Source organism: Tenebrio molitor, chromosome 1, assembly GCF_963966145.1.
Source record: "Tenebrio molitor chromosome 1, icTenMoli1.1, whole genome shotgun sequence".
In the NCBI taxonomy this organism is placed as follows: domain Eukaryota; kingdom Metazoa; phylum Arthropoda; class Insecta; order Coleoptera; family Tenebrionidae; genus Tenebrio; species Tenebrio molitor.
The window spans coordinates 28,744,204-28,760,778 of NC_091046.1; the positions used below are offsets into that span (position 1 = coordinate 28,744,204).

The window sequence follows — 16,575 nt, forward strand, 5'->3', positions numbered from 1 at the left end:
TTTGATTGACAAAATTTCAAATTTGACGGCAATTTTACCTTGATGTCTAACAAACAGATGGCACCACTTCATCAGTTCATCCAAGGCCATCTGAATCAAAAAGCTACGCTTATAAGGCCGTTTCAATGTACATAATAATTGTTTCTGCAGAGTGGCCATAAAACAAAAGAAGACAGAACCTTATTGCGCGCCCTCGGTGGCCGATTAACGAATCAAATCTACAATATTGGCGGCAATTTGAAATATTAACCTTCTATTTTACATGAAATGGTAAAAGCGTGTTTCATTTGTGGGGCAAAAGATGTTCCTCTTCTCATTTTTCGATTAATTACTTATTAGTTTTCACAGTCATAATCATAATTACTGTCATCTTATTAATGTTTTTGTTTTTTAGGCTTTTCCCACTGAAACTCCGGTTGAAATTCCTGTACCCCAAAGTCCTCTAGAGTCTTTCATCATTCCAACTGTTCCAATGACATCCAAATCAATTCAAGTAAATAGTATTTCTGCGCAGTATATGCCACCAAATGGTTGAGATAATGGGCCCTCATTTGCTAGAAAATCCAGTACTTTCATTTTGTCTAGTACATAAAAATCAGAACTGCAAGCTGATAACAACTGCAACGCTGAAACCAGTTTTAGATAATACATATTTGTCAAGAAAAAACAGATTAATTAAAGAGGAAATGTGCAATCCAGAACAACAAAATCCTTTGCAGAAAAATATTAAAGTTATAAATTGTTCTAACCTACCTTGTGTTGTGATTTCATGTTTTTTTGCAATTCTAATTTATTAGTATTTTGCTAGTCCAGAATGTATCCAAAATAAGCTCGGATCTTGGATATTTTATTGCATTCATGTTTTAATTGACGTTTTAAGCACTTAACCTCAAAGTAAAAAGTGGAAAAAGTGTCAATCGACTGCGTTCGAAATCGGTAGATGGAGCGCAAAAAGGTTCTGCCGCCCGAAATGTCACAGAAACAAAGTTTATATGGAAAAATCGAAAATTGAAACGGCCTTATAAGCGTAGCTTTTTGATTCAGATGGCCTTGAGTTCATCACTATCCACATAGACAACACAGTAAACCTATAGAACGCAAACTCCTATGCATTTTCCCTGTTTTTTTGGAAACGCACCCACCACAAGCCGCCAGGGGACGCTGCGGTTTTATAAAAATAAAAATCGCGGAAACTTATGCCAAAATTTAAAAAAATTATATGTTGACATATCAAGTCATAAGGGTCATAAGTAATAAGTTTACTATTGTGAGACTTTGCACCGTGCAAAGGTATTATAAACCATGTAGAACTCGCCATAGATTTCCAAATCCAATTAAATATCCTGGGCGTTTTATGGAATGTATTAAAAAGACTGGTAACAAGCAGTTATCATCTTTGGAGCCTATGAAAGTGTTGGTATAACAGCTACACTGTGTGTGGATTTCATTTTACCAGCAAAGACTTCGGCACGAACGAATGTAATTGTAAAAAAAATATTGATAATTATATTTTAACTGAAAACTACTTTTTATAGAATTTTCATCCGATCTACTGATCTACGACGTTTATACTGAGACACTATAATTGTGTAACTCCTGTTTTATGTAGTAATGAAGTTGAAGATATAAATTCTTATGATGTGAAAGTTTCAAAAAGAAAATAAGAAAAGCTCAGCATATTCAACATTTTAAAAAGGCAAAATGTCGATCCAAAATTCGGACTGTAATGAACCGAAAACGTATAAAACTTCATGCACAATTCGATGAAAATAAACAGCAAAATTTTCTGTGAGGATGCAAGAAATACCAAACCAAAATTTATAAAAATACAACGGAAATGTATCAAAAAAGATTAAAAATACAAACTTCAAAATAAATGTAGTCGTTTAGTTTCATAAATAATTTACTTTAAATTAAAATAAATAAAAAAGCCAGGATATCCAGCTGGCTGTGTCTTATTTTGTCGGGGCACAAAAAACTATGGGAGTTTGCGTTCTATAGGTTTACTGTGTTGTCTATGACTATCCACAACATACTTCATACGAAGCGCATTTTAATGGAATTGGAATGGCCATAACATAGTTTAATGAAGTTGGTCATGTTAACGGGAGCAACTGAGCTCCCTCTTTTGAAACGAAGTTAAAAGCACATCAATGTGTAATATTGGTTGCATACCTATTTATACTCAAATTAAGCAATTAAATCCTTGTTAACTGTTGTTAACCTCTTTTATTAAATTTTGCATTTTGTAGTTTCCGTTGTTCTTGTTTTGTAATTGCATAGACGGCAAAAAAAAATGTTTATTAAAAAAATAATGCTAGTAGGCAACCAACCATGCACCGTACCACAGCGCACCCTCGAAAACAAAAATAATGCCTTGAACTACGAATGCGCACGGCCGGATAGACTAAAAGTCTATCGTTATATCTAGGAGGCCGTGGGTTCAATTCATGTTCATCAACTTCTTCTGACACAGGTGGAGGTTCAACGTACACATTATAAAGTTGTGCAATGGCTTCAGATACCCGGACAACTATTCTATCTGGTCTAAATGCCCTCCAGTTGCATGTAAACGTAGGCACGCTAACAATTGGTTTATTGGGGCAACGCTGTTGTTTCTGTAAAAAAATCAATGTACTGAATGAAAAGTGATTAATCAAAATGTAAAAATATTTATGCAGATAGGTATCTACTTATTTGTCTGTTGTGTATTCTAGCATTTCTAGCTGATCTTCTGTCATCGTTAGAAGCTGATATACACAGTTTTTTGTCAAGCGAAACCTTCTTCCGAATGTTCCTTCGTCTAAATCCTGAAAATAATGTTGCCTTACATATATCTGACCATTTTCAATAAAATCAAGGACTTCAAGATCATCATGTTCCACAATTTCGAATTCTATTGCGTTCATTTTGTCAACAGTCAACAGTCGCAACGACATATGACATATTCGATTTCGTTTTAATCACGGTTAAGTCCTTAACCGGCCAAAACTCGACCGGTTAGCTAACGTTCAATTTAATCGTGATTAAGAGGATGGTGCAAAGCTTTAACCGGCGTTTACGAATTTAATCAGGGTTAGTATCGCGTGTTCAAATGAAATCCTGGGCTGAGTAGGCGTTGGAAAAATTAAACCGTTTAGAACAGTGTAAAGTTTGAATTTCCCGCCCTTTGACACGTTTGTGTTTAATCGGGACATAATTAAACATGTTTGTTTTCAGCAAAGAGTGCCCTTAGATATTTACTTCGAGAATAGGAATCGTTAAGTTATTCTATTTTTAATGTAAAACATTGCAAAGAAAGAAAAAAAGAAAGATTTTTTTTGGCTCTAAATTTTAGGTTAGCTGTCAACATCCTCCAATTAATCTACGCTGTAAAAAAGCACAACAATTGACGGTTTCCAACGCCTTCCCAGCCCAGGATTTCATTTGAACTCACGATACTTTAACCGAGGTTGGTGCAAACGGGCATTAATTAATTTGTTAATTTCACGGCCTCCTAGATTAATAAGAGACTCGTCTCTTATCCGGCCTGTCGCATTCGATAAATGTCTGTTTTTCAAAATTCCCCGTATAGTAGGTCCATCTAGCGGCTTTAATGTGACCCATATATTAGTATATGCAACTAAAAATACGTATGAATAATGACATTTTATATAATAAATTGTCAATTTGAAAAACTAAGTGCAGTCGAAACTTTAAAAAATGCCACAAACAAAGAAAAAATGTTGTATTAGTTCACGACATAAAGTTAACATTTCTTATCATAATCTACCCAATGATATGACTTTAAATGCGGCATGGAAAATAGGACTGAGAGATCATACTGGTAATATCATGAGTGCCGCAGAATAAGCAAGTAGTAAAATTTTACCAAGATTCCAAAATTTAAGGACCAATGTAAATGTTTCAGTCACCTTGCAAGATAGTTCTCTGGAAAAACTAGAAAAATAATCTCCATTTACTTATTTGCCAAGTACCAATCTTCAAATTGAGACGGCGGCAACGGCTTTTTTATGTGGCTACTTAATTAAGAAAATAACGGAGGCAATCCATGGATGTGATTATTGCTTGTCACATTTACGAGATCCAAATTCGAAAAAGAAAATCCCTTTATTGGAATTAATGTATTACTAAGATAGAGGAAGACTAAGTTACCCCAATGATCAATTTGTGGGTCTAGTATAGTTTGGGAATGAGAAATTGGAATTTTAGCTTGTTCACTTGCAATGGGTTTTGGGTAGATTAAACATTTAGATAATAATGAAGATGTACGAACGACTATGAGCAGTTCATTCCAGGGGGGACAAACAATTTGCATTTTACCGATATTCGGCATCCCTTTTTAGGAACTAGCAGGTAGATAAACTTACCACTATCGTAAATCTTCATTATTATAATCTTTACAATCTACCCTAAACCCATTGCAAGTGAAGAAGCTAAAATTCAAATTTCTCGTTCGCAAACTACAATTGACAATAATTTCAATAGTGGAAATTCTACCAAGCATTCCAAAGGAAAATATAAATTTTGTTTTGAAGAATATCTTAGCCCCATATTTTTCGGGAAATCCACTAATTCATGGTCCTGTTCATTGTAAAATGTGAGTGAGACACTTATTTAAAAATTAGAACTTCCTGTCATTGTAAATTTTTGTAACTTGCACTCAGACAAATAAAAAAAATAATAAAAAAGAAAATTGTTGAAATTAAATTTACCGTTCATAAAAAATGTTTTTGATTTGAGATTTTGAAAAAGTGTCAGATGTATTTGTGCGTTAAAACTGTTGAAAAATGTTGAAAATACGTCTATAAAACAATAATTTCCTGCAAGGCAGGCAACCAGTACAACACATAAGCCCCGTATTGTGGCGCACCCTATAAAACAAAAATAATGCTTAGAACTACGAATGCGGCAAGCCGGATAAGAGACGAGTCTCTTATGAATCTAGGAGGCCGTGGTTAATTTATTTGTTGTATTTTGATTAAATACAGGTTATCTGCCAATCTGACATTTCTCACAAACCGATCCATTTTACTTTGATTTCTAATTTAAAAGAAATAACACATTTGATTTAGTAGTTACTGCCATTGGTATTGTTGGTTGCGGCAAAATAAAAATTCAGAAGTACCCCTCTCGTGAATAACCCTGTATAGCAGGTTATAATTCAAAATGTTTCAAAGAGAACATACAATTTTTGTTATTAAGTCATACCACAGATTACTTATACCAGATCGGACACTCGAGAGAGATGTTAAGAAATTTAAAAAGGATAGAATATTAACCAATTTAAAAGTCCCGTAGGCATGCGCAGCACTGCCGCTTGTCCCAAAATAATATACGAGTACATCGTACATGTTCGGATCATGTGCTATGTGAAAATCCGTAGCGAGAAAAACCGTCGGCGTCTGATGACAATTTCGATCTATCCTTGCTTTATCGCAGTATTCGCACTTTTGTTTAGCATAATATCTGTAACAAAATCTTCGACTAATGCAAAACAATTCGTCGTCGTCAAGTCGACGTGGATGTCCACGTGGAAGATGATGCGAAAACACCTCACCCCTTCCGGCCCAAGTGGTGGAAAACACAGTGGTGTGATAGTTGTTATGACCATAAATAATGGTCATCTCCGTGGCCTGGCAACATTTTTATGTACGTGGCCACGGGGGTGAAATATTGGGAATGGGGGTAGTATATAAGTTTAAAATGTTAAGGAGGGAGGACTCTTTCTCTCGCTATTGTCTTAAGCATATTTTGATTAAAAAATATTTTTAAACCTGTCTTTTAACACTCCGACGCGACGTTTCGAATAAACCTGTGGAATTAGACTTCAGGTTTTTTTTTTTCATTTTTTTTATTTTAAATCTGCGACCATTGCAACACTGTATCGCTGACATATTGTTCAATATGGCAACAACAGCAGTAAGGCCCGGTTTTTCAGTCGTGGGTTAACCCAAATAAAACTGGTTAACTATTAAATTTCCTGGTTAGGGGTTTTTCACTACTGGGTTGGTATCCTAACCAAATTTTGTCTAACCAAAAAGTTAACCAACATTCGTTGGTGGGTTAACCCAACAATCGTGGTTAAAGCGTGCACGTGGTGAGAGTGGTGTTGACGTAGTGTGTTTGTTTTGTTTTTAGAGTTGAACTTATTTTGTGAATTTTATTGAATTTTATTGTGAATTTTTCGAAAAGAACATGTCGTAAGTACAAAAATTAAATCTTAACGTTGAAAATACTCATGTTATATCATTTTATCCAATTGTGGAATGGAAAATAATAGGGAAAATCGAGGACGCGGCAAAAACTTTACAAATGAAGAAGTTTTGCTTTTGGCCGAGCTGGTCGCAAAAAATCGATCAGTGATCGAAAACAAGCAATCTGGGGCCATAACCCATAAGCAAAAAGAATCTGCTTGGCAGAAATTAACTGACCAATTTAATGCGGTGACAAGTGGTGACCGTCGCACTACAAAAATGCTGATGGAGAAGTGGAGAAACACCAAAAAAAACTCCACCAAAAATTATTCAGCAGCTAAGAAGAGTTTATACAAGACTGGTGGTGGGTCAAAAGAATCCATCATTGGGATGGAAACCCCAGTCGATGCAGTTGTCCATGACATAATAGGGACAAGGATGACTGGTTACGAATCCCTATGCGACAGCGATAATGTAGTGCCAAGTATGTTTGGGATTTAATCATTATTGTTCAAAATGTGAAATTTTAATTATTTACAATTGTAGATCTAGATTTAAACAATTCAAATGTTGAACCAGGGGAAGTAGTGGAAGTTGTCGAAGGGGACGACTTAAATCCACATGATAGTTGTCTGCCTGGTAGTTCAGCAAATCCCCAAATAGCTGTCGATTGGTCCGACTATAGTCCCGCGCTTTTGAAAGCCCCAACATCGGAGTTATTATCATTAACTTCAAGATCGGGTAAGTTATTTGATATATGTATGTATATATAATGACAGACACTAATGTTATAATGATTTTCAGGACCATCAAAAGCAACAACGAGTCGGACCAATCAAAAATGGTGTGATCTTGCCGATAAGAAGAACCAATATTTAGATGTTCTCCAAGAACTTCGTGTACAGGAATTAAAACAGAACATTAACCTGACCAAATTAAAACAAAAATGTCTATTGGAAGAACATGAATTGACAATGCAACACTTACGGGAAGAACATGCATTAAAATTAAAATTAATGCATGAAAAAAAGTGAAGGAAATATTATATTTATAAATTTTCAAAATACATTATTAAATTTGTTCTTGCATGATTATTATTCCCATTTCTGCGAACCGGCTCCACAGGAACATTATTTACAAAATTAAAAGCCCTTTCTTCTTCTGGACTCAAGCTTGGTGGATCTTGCTCTTTCAAATCACAAGCCATATTGTGCAGCACGGCTGTGGCTACAATTATCCACTGTACTTTTTCAGTTTTTAGAGAAATTCCACTGGAAAGAATGGGAAACCTCCTCTTCCAAACCCCATATGATCTCTCAACCGGATTGCGAGTTCTGATCTGTGCTTCATTAAATAGGTTCTCAGCTCTTGTATTCGTGTTTGCCAAGGGGGTAATTAAATAACTTTTCAATGGGTATCCACCATCACCCATGAGTAAACCATTCCCCATTTCATTATTTTCAAATCTGCCACATAACCGTGACTGATTAAAAATTGTTGAATCATGACTTGATCCTGGCCACCGAGCCACAATATCTAAAATCTTCAAATTTGCATCTGACACGGTTTGTACATTAAAGGAAAAGAATCCTTTCCGGTTTCTAAATGTTTCACCATTTTCCCCACCTTAAATTATATAAAATGAATAATATTCATTCACTGTCTTTTAGAAATTACCAGGTGCTTGAATTCGCACATGAGTGCAGTCTAACGCTCCCAAAACTCTTGGGAAACGAGCAATTTTGTAAAACTCCAATTGAGTTTTATTTCTTTCTTCCTGGGTTTCCGGAAATTTAATATATTCCAGGCGGAGTGAAGCAATAGCCTGGGTAACCTACAATCAAGTTATATTAAATATTTTCTATTTCTTCTTTAATGTACATTATAATACCTTAAATATTGCTTTGCTCGCTGTACTTTTATGTACACCTGCAAAATCTCCAACCACAATCAACATGCTGCCACAAGCATAATATCTTAATGTTAACAATAGCATCTCTATTGGTGAAAGTGCATGATTCCTGTAAAATTAATATAAAAGGCAAGCAATAATTTTGCAATGTTAGTGTGTATTACCAGTTTGTAGGAGACTTTATAGCTTCTTCGATTTTTTCTAAGATGCGGCGAACAGATGGTTTTGAGAATCTAAACCTATTGTAGAATTCTTGATCGTCCCAGTAATCTAAATGATTTTTTCGTTCTTGGTAACGACGACGTTTTCTGGGTCTTTCTAAATGCTCCACAAAATCGATTATGTCTTCATCATCAGATGATATATCAAACAATTGATTCATTTTCAATAATCTTCCGTGACCACGTTGTTTTAACTTTACACACACGACACTTCTGCTGTCAGAATCAAACGATTCTAACCTCACAAATGCACGCCGCACGTCAATTGCAGTACCAACCAAAAAAATATTCTGGTTAGCTAACCCAAATTGTAGGAGGCGGGGCTTAGACACTGAAAAACACGTACCGTGTAAAATTTTGGTTAACTTGTAAATTTTGGTTAGGTAACTCAAAAGTTAACCCACGACTGAAATACCGGGCCTAACCCGTTTAAAGGGCCACGCTAGTGAAGGTCATTGACGGCGAATGCATTCATCAAAGGTTCCGACAAGAGTGTCCGATCTGGTATAAGTAATCTGTGGTCATACTGCAGTAATGGAAATCGTGGTGAAAATGGTGATTGGATTTATTCGCCTCGTTTGTGTTTAAACGAGTTCCGTGAGAGATTAGCACTACTTTGAAGTAGACATAAAAACTACGGACAGTAGAAGTAAATAATTCTATAGATGGTTTTTACATTTAATGGCTACTGCGAGCTGAGCTATTACACCTCGAAATTAGAATTTCAAATTTTTAACCTGAAAATCTAATACGCACGTGATTGCGCACAGGCAATGTTACCAATGTCACGAAAATAATGGTTACTTAACCAACATTTGTCTAACCAAAAGTTTGGTACTGAAAAACGGCATCTCGGTTAAAATATTGGTTAACTTTTAACCAGTGTTACTTAACCGGAAAGTTAACCAACCACTGAACAACTGGCTGTAAGACTTTTTGTTCATACGATATTAGGAGCAAGCAGAACTTTATTCGTAACAGGCCATGAATTACTTATGAAGACATTTTTGTAGCCATAGAAACAATTTTTATTCATTAATACAAACAATAAAAATAACAATAAACATTTTTCAACGGAACTGTTCAACTTGAGCATCTACGTATCACACTTTGTGTGGCATTCAGAAGGATTTCAGGTGGCGTTTCTCTGCATGCAGTAAGTTCACTAATTTCTATTATTTTCGAAATATGCTTGTAAATTCTTGTTATTATTCATTTTATTTCACAATACTAAATTGGAGAAAAAAAATTAAACAAAAATTACGACAAATAAAGTTTATTACTATATAGCTTATAGTATTTTTAGAACCCTTTCATTTGATGTACCGCTCGTTGAAATTGCATTTCAAATAAGAAAGATTTAAGCTGGGGCGTTTTTTTGTGATCATCTGTATCTATCTATCTTATGCAGACCCGTAATTTTATTTTCATGCGACAGTTTGATTCGATAACATTTTCATAAACATTATCATAAACAAAAAATGTTGGATCGGCTATTAAATAATGAATAATGACCGTTTCGACGTATAGACTTTATTTTAAGTTAGGAACGCTGCCAACGCAATTCAAGTGCACTTACTGCACTTATTTCGTTTATATAAAAATTTGACTCCATAGAAGCCGTGACTTGCTCCAAGGCGATTTTAACATCTCTAACGTTCTTAATGTGTTTCTGTCGAAGGAAACGATCGAGACTGCGGAAGAAATGAAAGTCTGTTGAGGAGATATCCGAAGAATGAGGTGGATGAGACAAAACTTCTACGCTCAACCACTCGTTCAGCTTCTTCACGCTCATTCTTACCACATGCATCGTTGTGAAGAAAGATCGGAACCAATGCAGAAGACTGGACTTACAGCTTCTCATAAACTACCTACCTCCTCTACTTCTTCTTCTCTCTACATCTCCCTCTATCTTTTACTTAATCCCGCCATGTTCCAGTATAGTAGGTACCCTCACTTTTGCTTCTTCCCTCCCTTTCCTATCTTCTTTCTTGTATTCCCCTTTGTGCTTCTTTTCCGTTTTCCGTTTTCTTTGTCCCTCTTGTACAAACATACGACGTAACTTAAATAATCTGTCACTTGTCAACCTTAACATTTACGTGGATCTTATTAAAAAAGTGATTTTCATTCGAAAACACAAAATATTTATGGCAGAAACCTACTCTTGAATTAGAACCGAAAAAAAAAATGATGACTGGATTTACCATGTAGTACAACGGCACAACCTTATTTGTTAGTGTTTCGGCAAAATTACCTCTCTTTATCATAGCTATAGTTCATTTTTTAATGCTGTAGAAAAAGTCAGGCAGCCAAATATACACTTTCAATAGTTTACTAGATTCATTCCTATTTCAATTTTGTAAATTACTTCAATCCATGATGCCATAATGCCACAATAAATGCATTAATGTCAGTTCGTGTCACTGTCAATTAGGTATTAATTTAAAGGCTACTTTGGTCAAGGGTTTTTATGCTTGATTATCGATGGACTACACAGAACAAATTATGTTCAACGAAAAAGTAAGTCGCTCTTATCCGTATTCGAAAAAACATTATGTTGAACATTTACAAACATGTCTATGATGAACATGCGGAACTTAAGGGGTTGGGGATACGGTTAAACTAAAGAAGAGCAGATGTGGAATTGGATGTGCGTATTGAAGTGACCGTGGAACCACTGATTATACACGGATTAACCGGAAGAATTCGAAGGTGATAGTTGATTTTTTAAATCCATAATATGTTTGAGTTATCGTTAATTATTGTTTCTATTTACTAACTTACTGCTTTTTTATTCATGAACATGAAATCTAGATTAAACACGTTTTCTCATTTCAATTAATTTTTTTTATCGAACGTCAAAACCTTGTCAGACTGACGGAGATTTTGACAAACAGGATTTTTAGCGGCCTCGTGGATTCATATCAATTATTATAATAGATATTTATGCATTAAGGGAGATATGAACATGATTTTTCCCTGAGGTTGACGTGGTTATAATCCGAGGGCCTTTGGCCCGAGGAATTATAAGTCAACCGAGGGGAAAAACATGAATATCTCCCGTGGTGCATACAATATTTTATTTTTTAGTCTCTACTTAGTTAAAACTTTCTTAAAAATATTTTGCAGGGAAAATTGCGTGAATATGTGGTTGCTATAGTTTCGTTCTCATTAGTTTGTTGTCAACAATGTGGAGGGCGAAAAAATTTGACAAATCCCAAGGGAGTTATGAGTTGTTTTTCAAAATGTGTATCTATGACGAACAGAAACAATATCGTATTACTAAAAAATAAAGGCATTTAAGGCGTCTAGGCAGCCTTGATGACTGTATATTGGGTTGCCTGACTTTTTCTACAGCATTAAAAATGAACTATACCTACAGAGTGTGTCAAAAGTCGCGGACAGCCTTTTAAACACTGGTTCAATGATGCCTATAATGATGTGATATAAGCATGTTTCCAAATGGTTTTCAGATATTTTTCCTCAAATTTTAACACCAAAGAAGAAGGCTAATTTTAACATACTTTATCGCTATAAGCACTAGGAGCTGTTCTTAACTTATTTTTGATTCGTTTCGAACACCTATTTTGTTTATAACACAGATAATTTCAGTTATGATAGGTTCTTATTCTAACATTTAAAAGCCCACTGCGTCTCAACGAATTTAGATAAAATAAAACTAACACTAACAACTACTCGAAAGTGAATACTTTCAAGTTCCAAGAAGCGTATCCGCGACTTTTGACACACCCTGTATAATAATTATGGTTGAGCGTTTTAAAAAGTTTTGTTTGTTGATGTGTGAAAATTATTCTGTAATTCCTATCACTATCAATCAATAAATATTTACCTCTATCTGTCTGCCGAAATGTACATCTACTGCAAAAATGTTACCAGTATCACCGATTAAAAATAATATTTTAACCCAAGAGAAATGTAAATTTCAACACAGAAAATAGAATGGGTTTAGATATACTATATTTATGTAAAACTGTTAATTGCTTCTGTAAGGATAACAAAATTAGTTTTCCAAAACATACTTACCTACAAGATTCATAAGTTCATATGTATTATGTACCTACTTAAATTTTTATGACTGCAATTTTCAATCAAGCCGATAAAAACATGACCGAACACACCTAAAATTTTAATCATACTAACAATAATTGTGTTCAATTTAAGATAAAGTTACAGCAATTAACAATAATGAATCAAGAAAAAAATCGGTATTTGTCATCACTTGTTAAGATAATTCTCATTAGAAAAGGAGAATGTGACAAAGTTCGGTACAGCTAAATCCATCACTTTCAGACCTACGCATGTAAGAATTAACTAAATGAGATCAGAATAAGAACGTTTTATTCAATTATCCCGCAATAGGGATACAATATCAAATTAGGTGTTATTTCTTTTAATACGCACGGCTTTTATTTTCTTATTGTGTTATCGTCAGTCGTATGTATTCTAAAAATATTTATTTAACCACCGATAAACTCCCATTAAGATTTGCAAACACTATTTATTACAGTCGAATTATTGAAAATATGTCTGCAGAAAATATTTACAAAATTATGTAAATAATACATATGCAATTTAGATAATTTTGTGATCTTAATCAATTAATTATGACACAGTTAATCAGAGTAGAGCATTACTATTTTTAATCCAATAATTCAATGACAAGAACAACGCTAATTGAGACCAAACTATTTTAAAATGAATGGCCCTCGGCCCCTGGTAATTGTTCACTACTCTTACATCTGCCACAATCGACTTCGTCACTTACATGCGCTTTATTAATGTAGTTCCTCTTTTTTACAACACATGTGATACGTGCGCACATACCACACGAAATGAATTATAACTTATTTGTATTTATATTCGTAGTGATTAGTTCCTATAATAATTATGTTAAGTGTGACATGAACGATTTTTCAAGTGTGCCGACTACAGTTAAAGCACAAGAAAATAACACCGTCTTGTTGCCATGTTATTTAAATACAGCTTCAAACGGTAAGCGCCAATATTTTTCAAATCTTTACTTAACAAATAATATAATATAAAAATTATTCTACACTAAAAGAAACATATTTTTGGAAGTGTGGATTGATACATAAATTTTACTGTATTTAAATTATTGTTTTTATCTTTTTTTTGTGTAAAATAAAGTCAACAAATATTTTCCAATTTGACTTCAACAATTTGTTATTAATAAGGAACACCCCAATAATTCGTAAAATATACTAAGAAATAAATTAGTAATCTTTGTTATAAATAATTTTGTTATTCTTTAAGGTCCTATTGGTACAAGTAATTTAAATTAAGGCGACGGTGATTTACTTCCTTATTTAGTCTAGTCTGCAAATCAAAGTCATACCCACATAACAAATTTATGTTGCAGACGGTGCTTTCGTTACTGCAGTAAGATGGTATAAAGATGAAGATCTCATTGTGGATAGCGCTGACGAACAAGTACCCCTTCCCGAAGGTCACATGCTGTGGGAAAATGGTTCATTAGAAATTTTTAGAGTCAAACCAAATGACACCGGAGTTTATATATGTGAAATCATCAGACCAGAACCGTGGTCACCGATCAAACAAAGGCATGCTATAGAGGTTTTGCGTGAGTAAAGATGTAATATATAAATATCGTTTTAAAAAATGTGCCACACACTTACTTGTATAGATCCCCCTTCTGTTGAACCCTTTCCTCCAAATGGTTTCTTACAAGTCAAACTTGGAGAAGAAGTGCGAATGTCTTGTAAAGGAAGCGGTGTGCCTTATCCTATTATAACTTGGACCACAAAAGTATATTTCAAAAAGGTCTTATTATTTTCTTTTCTAAATTATCTCTTTAAGGGGGAAGAAATTAAACTTTTAAACCATAGAGAACTGTTAAAATTTACGGCATCTGATAGGCAAATGGCTGGAATATATGAATGCAAGGCAGTCAATGGAGTTGGAGAACCAGCTACTGATCAGATTGAGCTGAACATAATTTGTAAGAAATCTTAACTTGTGATAGATAATTCAAATAAAATAAATTTTAGATCCCCCAGAATTGATGACTTCTCGATCGTGGATTCACAGTGCACCCGGACTTCGAGTTCAGCTTGAATGTAAAATTTCAGCTGATCCTCAGGCCACGGTAACTTGGACGAAAGGAGATATACCTGTACCATTAGACAGTAGAGTACAGTCTTTGGTAGATGGTGATAAATATACTTTACTCATAAGGAACGTACAAAGAAGTGATTTTGGAATTTATACGTGTAAAGCTATCAATGAGTTAGGTCAAGGAGAACTGCAAATCCAATTGTCAGGTAAATAATTAACACAAAACACCGAACGCTACATTTTAATTTTAATTTAATTAGGTGTACCAAATCCCGGGGTATTTAAAAAAACAGAGGACAAGAACCTAAACTCTAAAAATTCATATACGTTAATCTGGGAAGTCGACAGTTATACCCCAATAATAGAATACAATTTATGGTTTCAGCCATATAAACCTAAAACAGGATTAAGTAAACCTGACTGGACCAAGTTAACAATCCCCACAGAACACAGTTCCGGTCCTGTGTATTCTAAATCGTACACTATCAGAGGTTTGAAAGAAAAAACTATTTATGAAGCTTTACTGGTGTCAAGGAATAGGTATGGCTGGTCGAAACCATCACCCATTTTGAGGTTTGCTACTGTTGGAGCAGGTAAATTGAAAATCTAGATTTTAAGATATTCGCAAGTAATGTTGGAATTCTAGATTTAACAGAAGAAATTATTACTCCAGTTCAACATCACTCCCAAGATAATATCATCCCTCTAGATTTAAGTTCGACATCTCCCAAGACATCAGCAGTCAGTTTTCTGATGTTCATTATGGGAATCATAAACTGTTATTTCAGTTACTGACAATAAAATATACAAATTATTTTGTTAAAATTCAATTTATAAAATTGCATGACTGTAACAGTTGAGTAATTAATTCCTACAAAGTCCAAATGCACGCCACCATCGAGTCAATGTTATGAAATATTTCTTCCTAAATAAATTACCTAAAATTATCATACAACATTTTTGTGATTATAAAGAACAAAGAAATTTAAACAGAGAATTTAGATTAACAAAATTAAAATAAAATTTTATATTAAAAAAAAAATCAAAAATTATACATTTATTTTCTGTTCCCAAGTTTTAATACGTTTAACTCTTTTGTAGCAAATTTTATCGTATTTTCGTTTGTCAAGTTTAGTAATGGATAAAACCTATACTTCGCATTTTGACGATTTTTACTTTATTTTAACCATGGTTAGAACTCAGATATTTGAATTTATCTTGTAGTTTTTTCTTGTACAAGTAATTTCTAGTTATTTTTATAAAACTAAATTTTGATTTAAAAGAATATCTTATTCTCTTGCTTGTCAAACAGCATTTTATAGTTTATATTAAATTGGAAAGTACCTGTAACTGTCTATATTTCTATGAACACAATTTCCAAAACGACTAGTAGGAATGTGGATTTTTAATTCATACCAGTCATTGGTGCATCCTATCATTAGATTAGATATGTATACAATATAAAAAAAGCAAATAAGTATGTAAAAAGATGTAAAAAATTAATAATCTGTTAAGTAACCAGTAGGGGGTGTCCCTCCCCTACTCCACCTTAGCATTATATAATAACGGAGAGAGAGGGTTCTCGGCATGTCTCTGTCTTTTACCACTGTCTTTTTACTTTTGTCATTCTACTAACACAATCAGAACTCAATATACATTTACATTATTTAAATCATCACCCTCGAAGCAGCAAAACTACACATTTAATGGTCCTTCGCCGAATTGTAAAAAGTAACAATCAAAGTAAAGTGCAAATAAATCATCACCATCGAACCAGCAAACTACACATAATCCACCCACAAATAATAACATCTCAATATGTATTTTAATTTGGTGTATCCACTGTTCCACAAGCCAGTTGGAATTTTATAATTGATGTTATAGAAAAAATTTCAAAAATATGGTATAATTTTAAATTTCTGTTTGATAAATCAAGGCATACTAAGTTCTAGTCTTAGGGGGTCATTCACGAAATTCAGATAATTTGCAAATCGTTAACGAAACGGCAAATTCAATACTTTAACAATATCAGTTGTCATGGTTTTGAATTTGTAATGTCTTATCGAGCTTCACCGGGTTTCGTGAATGACCCTCTTAGTCGCTTATGCCACATGAAACATCGGTGGAA

At 34.0% G+C, this 16,575-nt stretch overlaps 3 protein-coding genes and 2 long non-coding RNA genes across 12 annotated transcripts; 3 read left to right on the forward strand and 2 right to left on the reverse strand.

Moving 5' to 3' along the window:
• The first annotated feature begins 1,338 nt into the window (after window positions 1-1,338).
• Window positions 1,339-2,251, forward strand: LOC138136755 (uncharacterized). The gene is made up of 2 exons (XR_011161426.1): window positions 1,339-1,479; window positions 1,536-2,251. It is a non-coding gene; the product is annotated as an uncharacterized lncRNA (long non-coding RNA).
• On the reverse strand, window positions 2,250-12,482 carry LOC138136807 (uncharacterized). Its single transcript, XR_011161450.1, has 3 exons — window positions 12,375-12,482; window positions 2,694-2,810; window positions 2,250-2,618 (listed from the first exon to the last, which is right to left on the reverse strand). It is a non-coding gene; the product is annotated as an uncharacterized lncRNA (long non-coding RNA).
• Window positions 3,107-15,261, forward strand: LOC138136164 (limbic system-associated membrane protein-like). Of its 6 annotated transcripts, none has more exons than XM_069055489.1 (8): window positions 3,107-3,281; window positions 3,338-3,451; window positions 13,732-13,953; window positions 14,017-14,138; window positions 14,190-14,331; window positions 14,381-14,653; window positions 14,708-15,040; window positions 15,094-15,261. In XM_069055489.1, exons 3-8 carry the CDS (start codon window positions 13,824-13,826, stop codon window positions 15,240-15,242), a joined length of 1,149 nt encoding a protein of 382 aa, XP_068911590.1. In that variant the 5' UTR covers window positions 3,107-3,281; window positions 3,338-3,451; window positions 13,732-13,823; the 3' UTR covers window positions 15,243-15,261. The 6 variants fall into 6 exon arrangements, with proteins under 6 accessions (XP_068911590.1, XP_068911503.1, XP_068911660.1 ...); XM_069055559.1 differs by lacking the exons at window positions 3,107-3,281; window positions 3,338-3,451 and adding exons at window positions 9,022-9,486; window positions 10,012-11,042; XM_069055323.1 differs by lacking the exons at window positions 3,107-3,281; window positions 3,338-3,451 and adding exons at window positions 12,474-13,163; window positions 13,218-13,343.
• Window positions 5,930-7,277, forward strand: LOC138136578 (uncharacterized). 3 transcript variants are annotated; one of them, XM_069055909.1, is made up of 4 exons: window positions 5,930-6,203; window positions 6,284-6,681; window positions 6,744-6,938; window positions 7,002-7,277. In XM_069055909.1, exons 1-4 carry the CDS (start codon window positions 6,199-6,201, stop codon window positions 7,229-7,231), a joined length of 828 nt encoding a protein of 275 aa, XP_068912010.1. In that variant the 5' UTR covers window positions 5,930-6,198; the 3' UTR covers window positions 7,232-7,277. The 3 variants fall into 3 exon arrangements, with proteins under 3 accessions (XP_068912010.1, XP_068912078.1, XP_068911940.1); XM_069055977.1 differs by having other exon boundaries at window positions 5,930-6,200; XM_069055839.1 differs by having other exon boundaries at window positions 5,930-6,681.
• LOC138136496 (putative nuclease HARBI1) lies at window positions 7,229-8,758 on the reverse strand. Its single transcript, XM_069055736.1, has 4 exons — window positions 8,274-8,758; window positions 8,089-8,218; window positions 7,875-8,031; window positions 7,229-7,823 (listed from the first exon to the last, which is right to left on the reverse strand). Exons 1-4 carry the CDS (start codon window positions 8,489-8,491, stop codon window positions 7,246-7,248), a joined length of 1,083 nt encoding a protein of 360 aa, XP_068911837.1. The 5' UTR covers window positions 8,492-8,758; the 3' UTR covers window positions 7,229-7,245.
• Window positions 15,262-16,575: the final 1,314 nt, after the last annotated feature.

What these genes read in the sequence shown, in the direction of transcription:
- LOC138136578 (XM_069055839.1), top strand. Translation starts at nt 6,270, where the DNA reads ATGGAAAATAATAGGGAAAATCGAGGACGCGGCAAAAACTTTACAAAT. An exon ending in CAGCGATAATGTAGTGCCAA is followed by an intron (nt 6,682 to 6,743) that starts GTATGTTTGGGA and finishes TTACAATTGTAG; the next exon opens with ATCTAGATTTAAACAATTCA. An exon ending in ATCATTAACTTCAAGATCGG is followed by an intron (nt 6,939 to 7,001) that starts GTAAGTTATTTG and finishes AATGATTTTCAG; the next exon opens with GACCATCAAAAGCAACAACG.
- LOC138136496 (XM_069055736.1), bottom strand. Translation starts at nt 8,491, where the DNA reads ATGAATCAATTGTTTGATATATCATCTGATGATGAAGACATAATCGAT. An exon ending in CGAGCAAAGCAATATTTAAG is followed by an intron (nt 8,032 to 8,088) that starts GTATTATAATGT and finishes ACTTGATTGTAG; the next exon opens with GTTACCCAGGCTATTGCTTC. An exon ending in TGTGCGAATTCAAGCACCTG is followed by an intron (nt 7,824 to 7,874) that starts GTAATTTCTAAA and finishes ATATAATTTAAG; the next exon opens with GTGGGGAAAATGGTGAAACA.
- LOC138136164 (XM_069055250.1), top strand. Translation starts at nt 13,184, where the DNA reads ATGAATTATAACTTATTTGTATTTATATTCGTAGTGATTAGTTCCTAT. An exon ending in TTTAAATACAGCTTCAAACG is followed by an intron (nt 13,344 to 13,731) that starts GTAAGCGCCAAT and finishes TTTATGTTGCAG; the next exon opens with ACGGTGCTTTCGTTACTGCA. An exon ending in GTTTGCTACTGTTGGAGCAG is followed by an intron (nt 15,041 to 15,093) that starts GTAAATTGAAAA and finishes TTGGAATTCTAG; the next exon opens with ATTTAACAGAAGAAATTATT.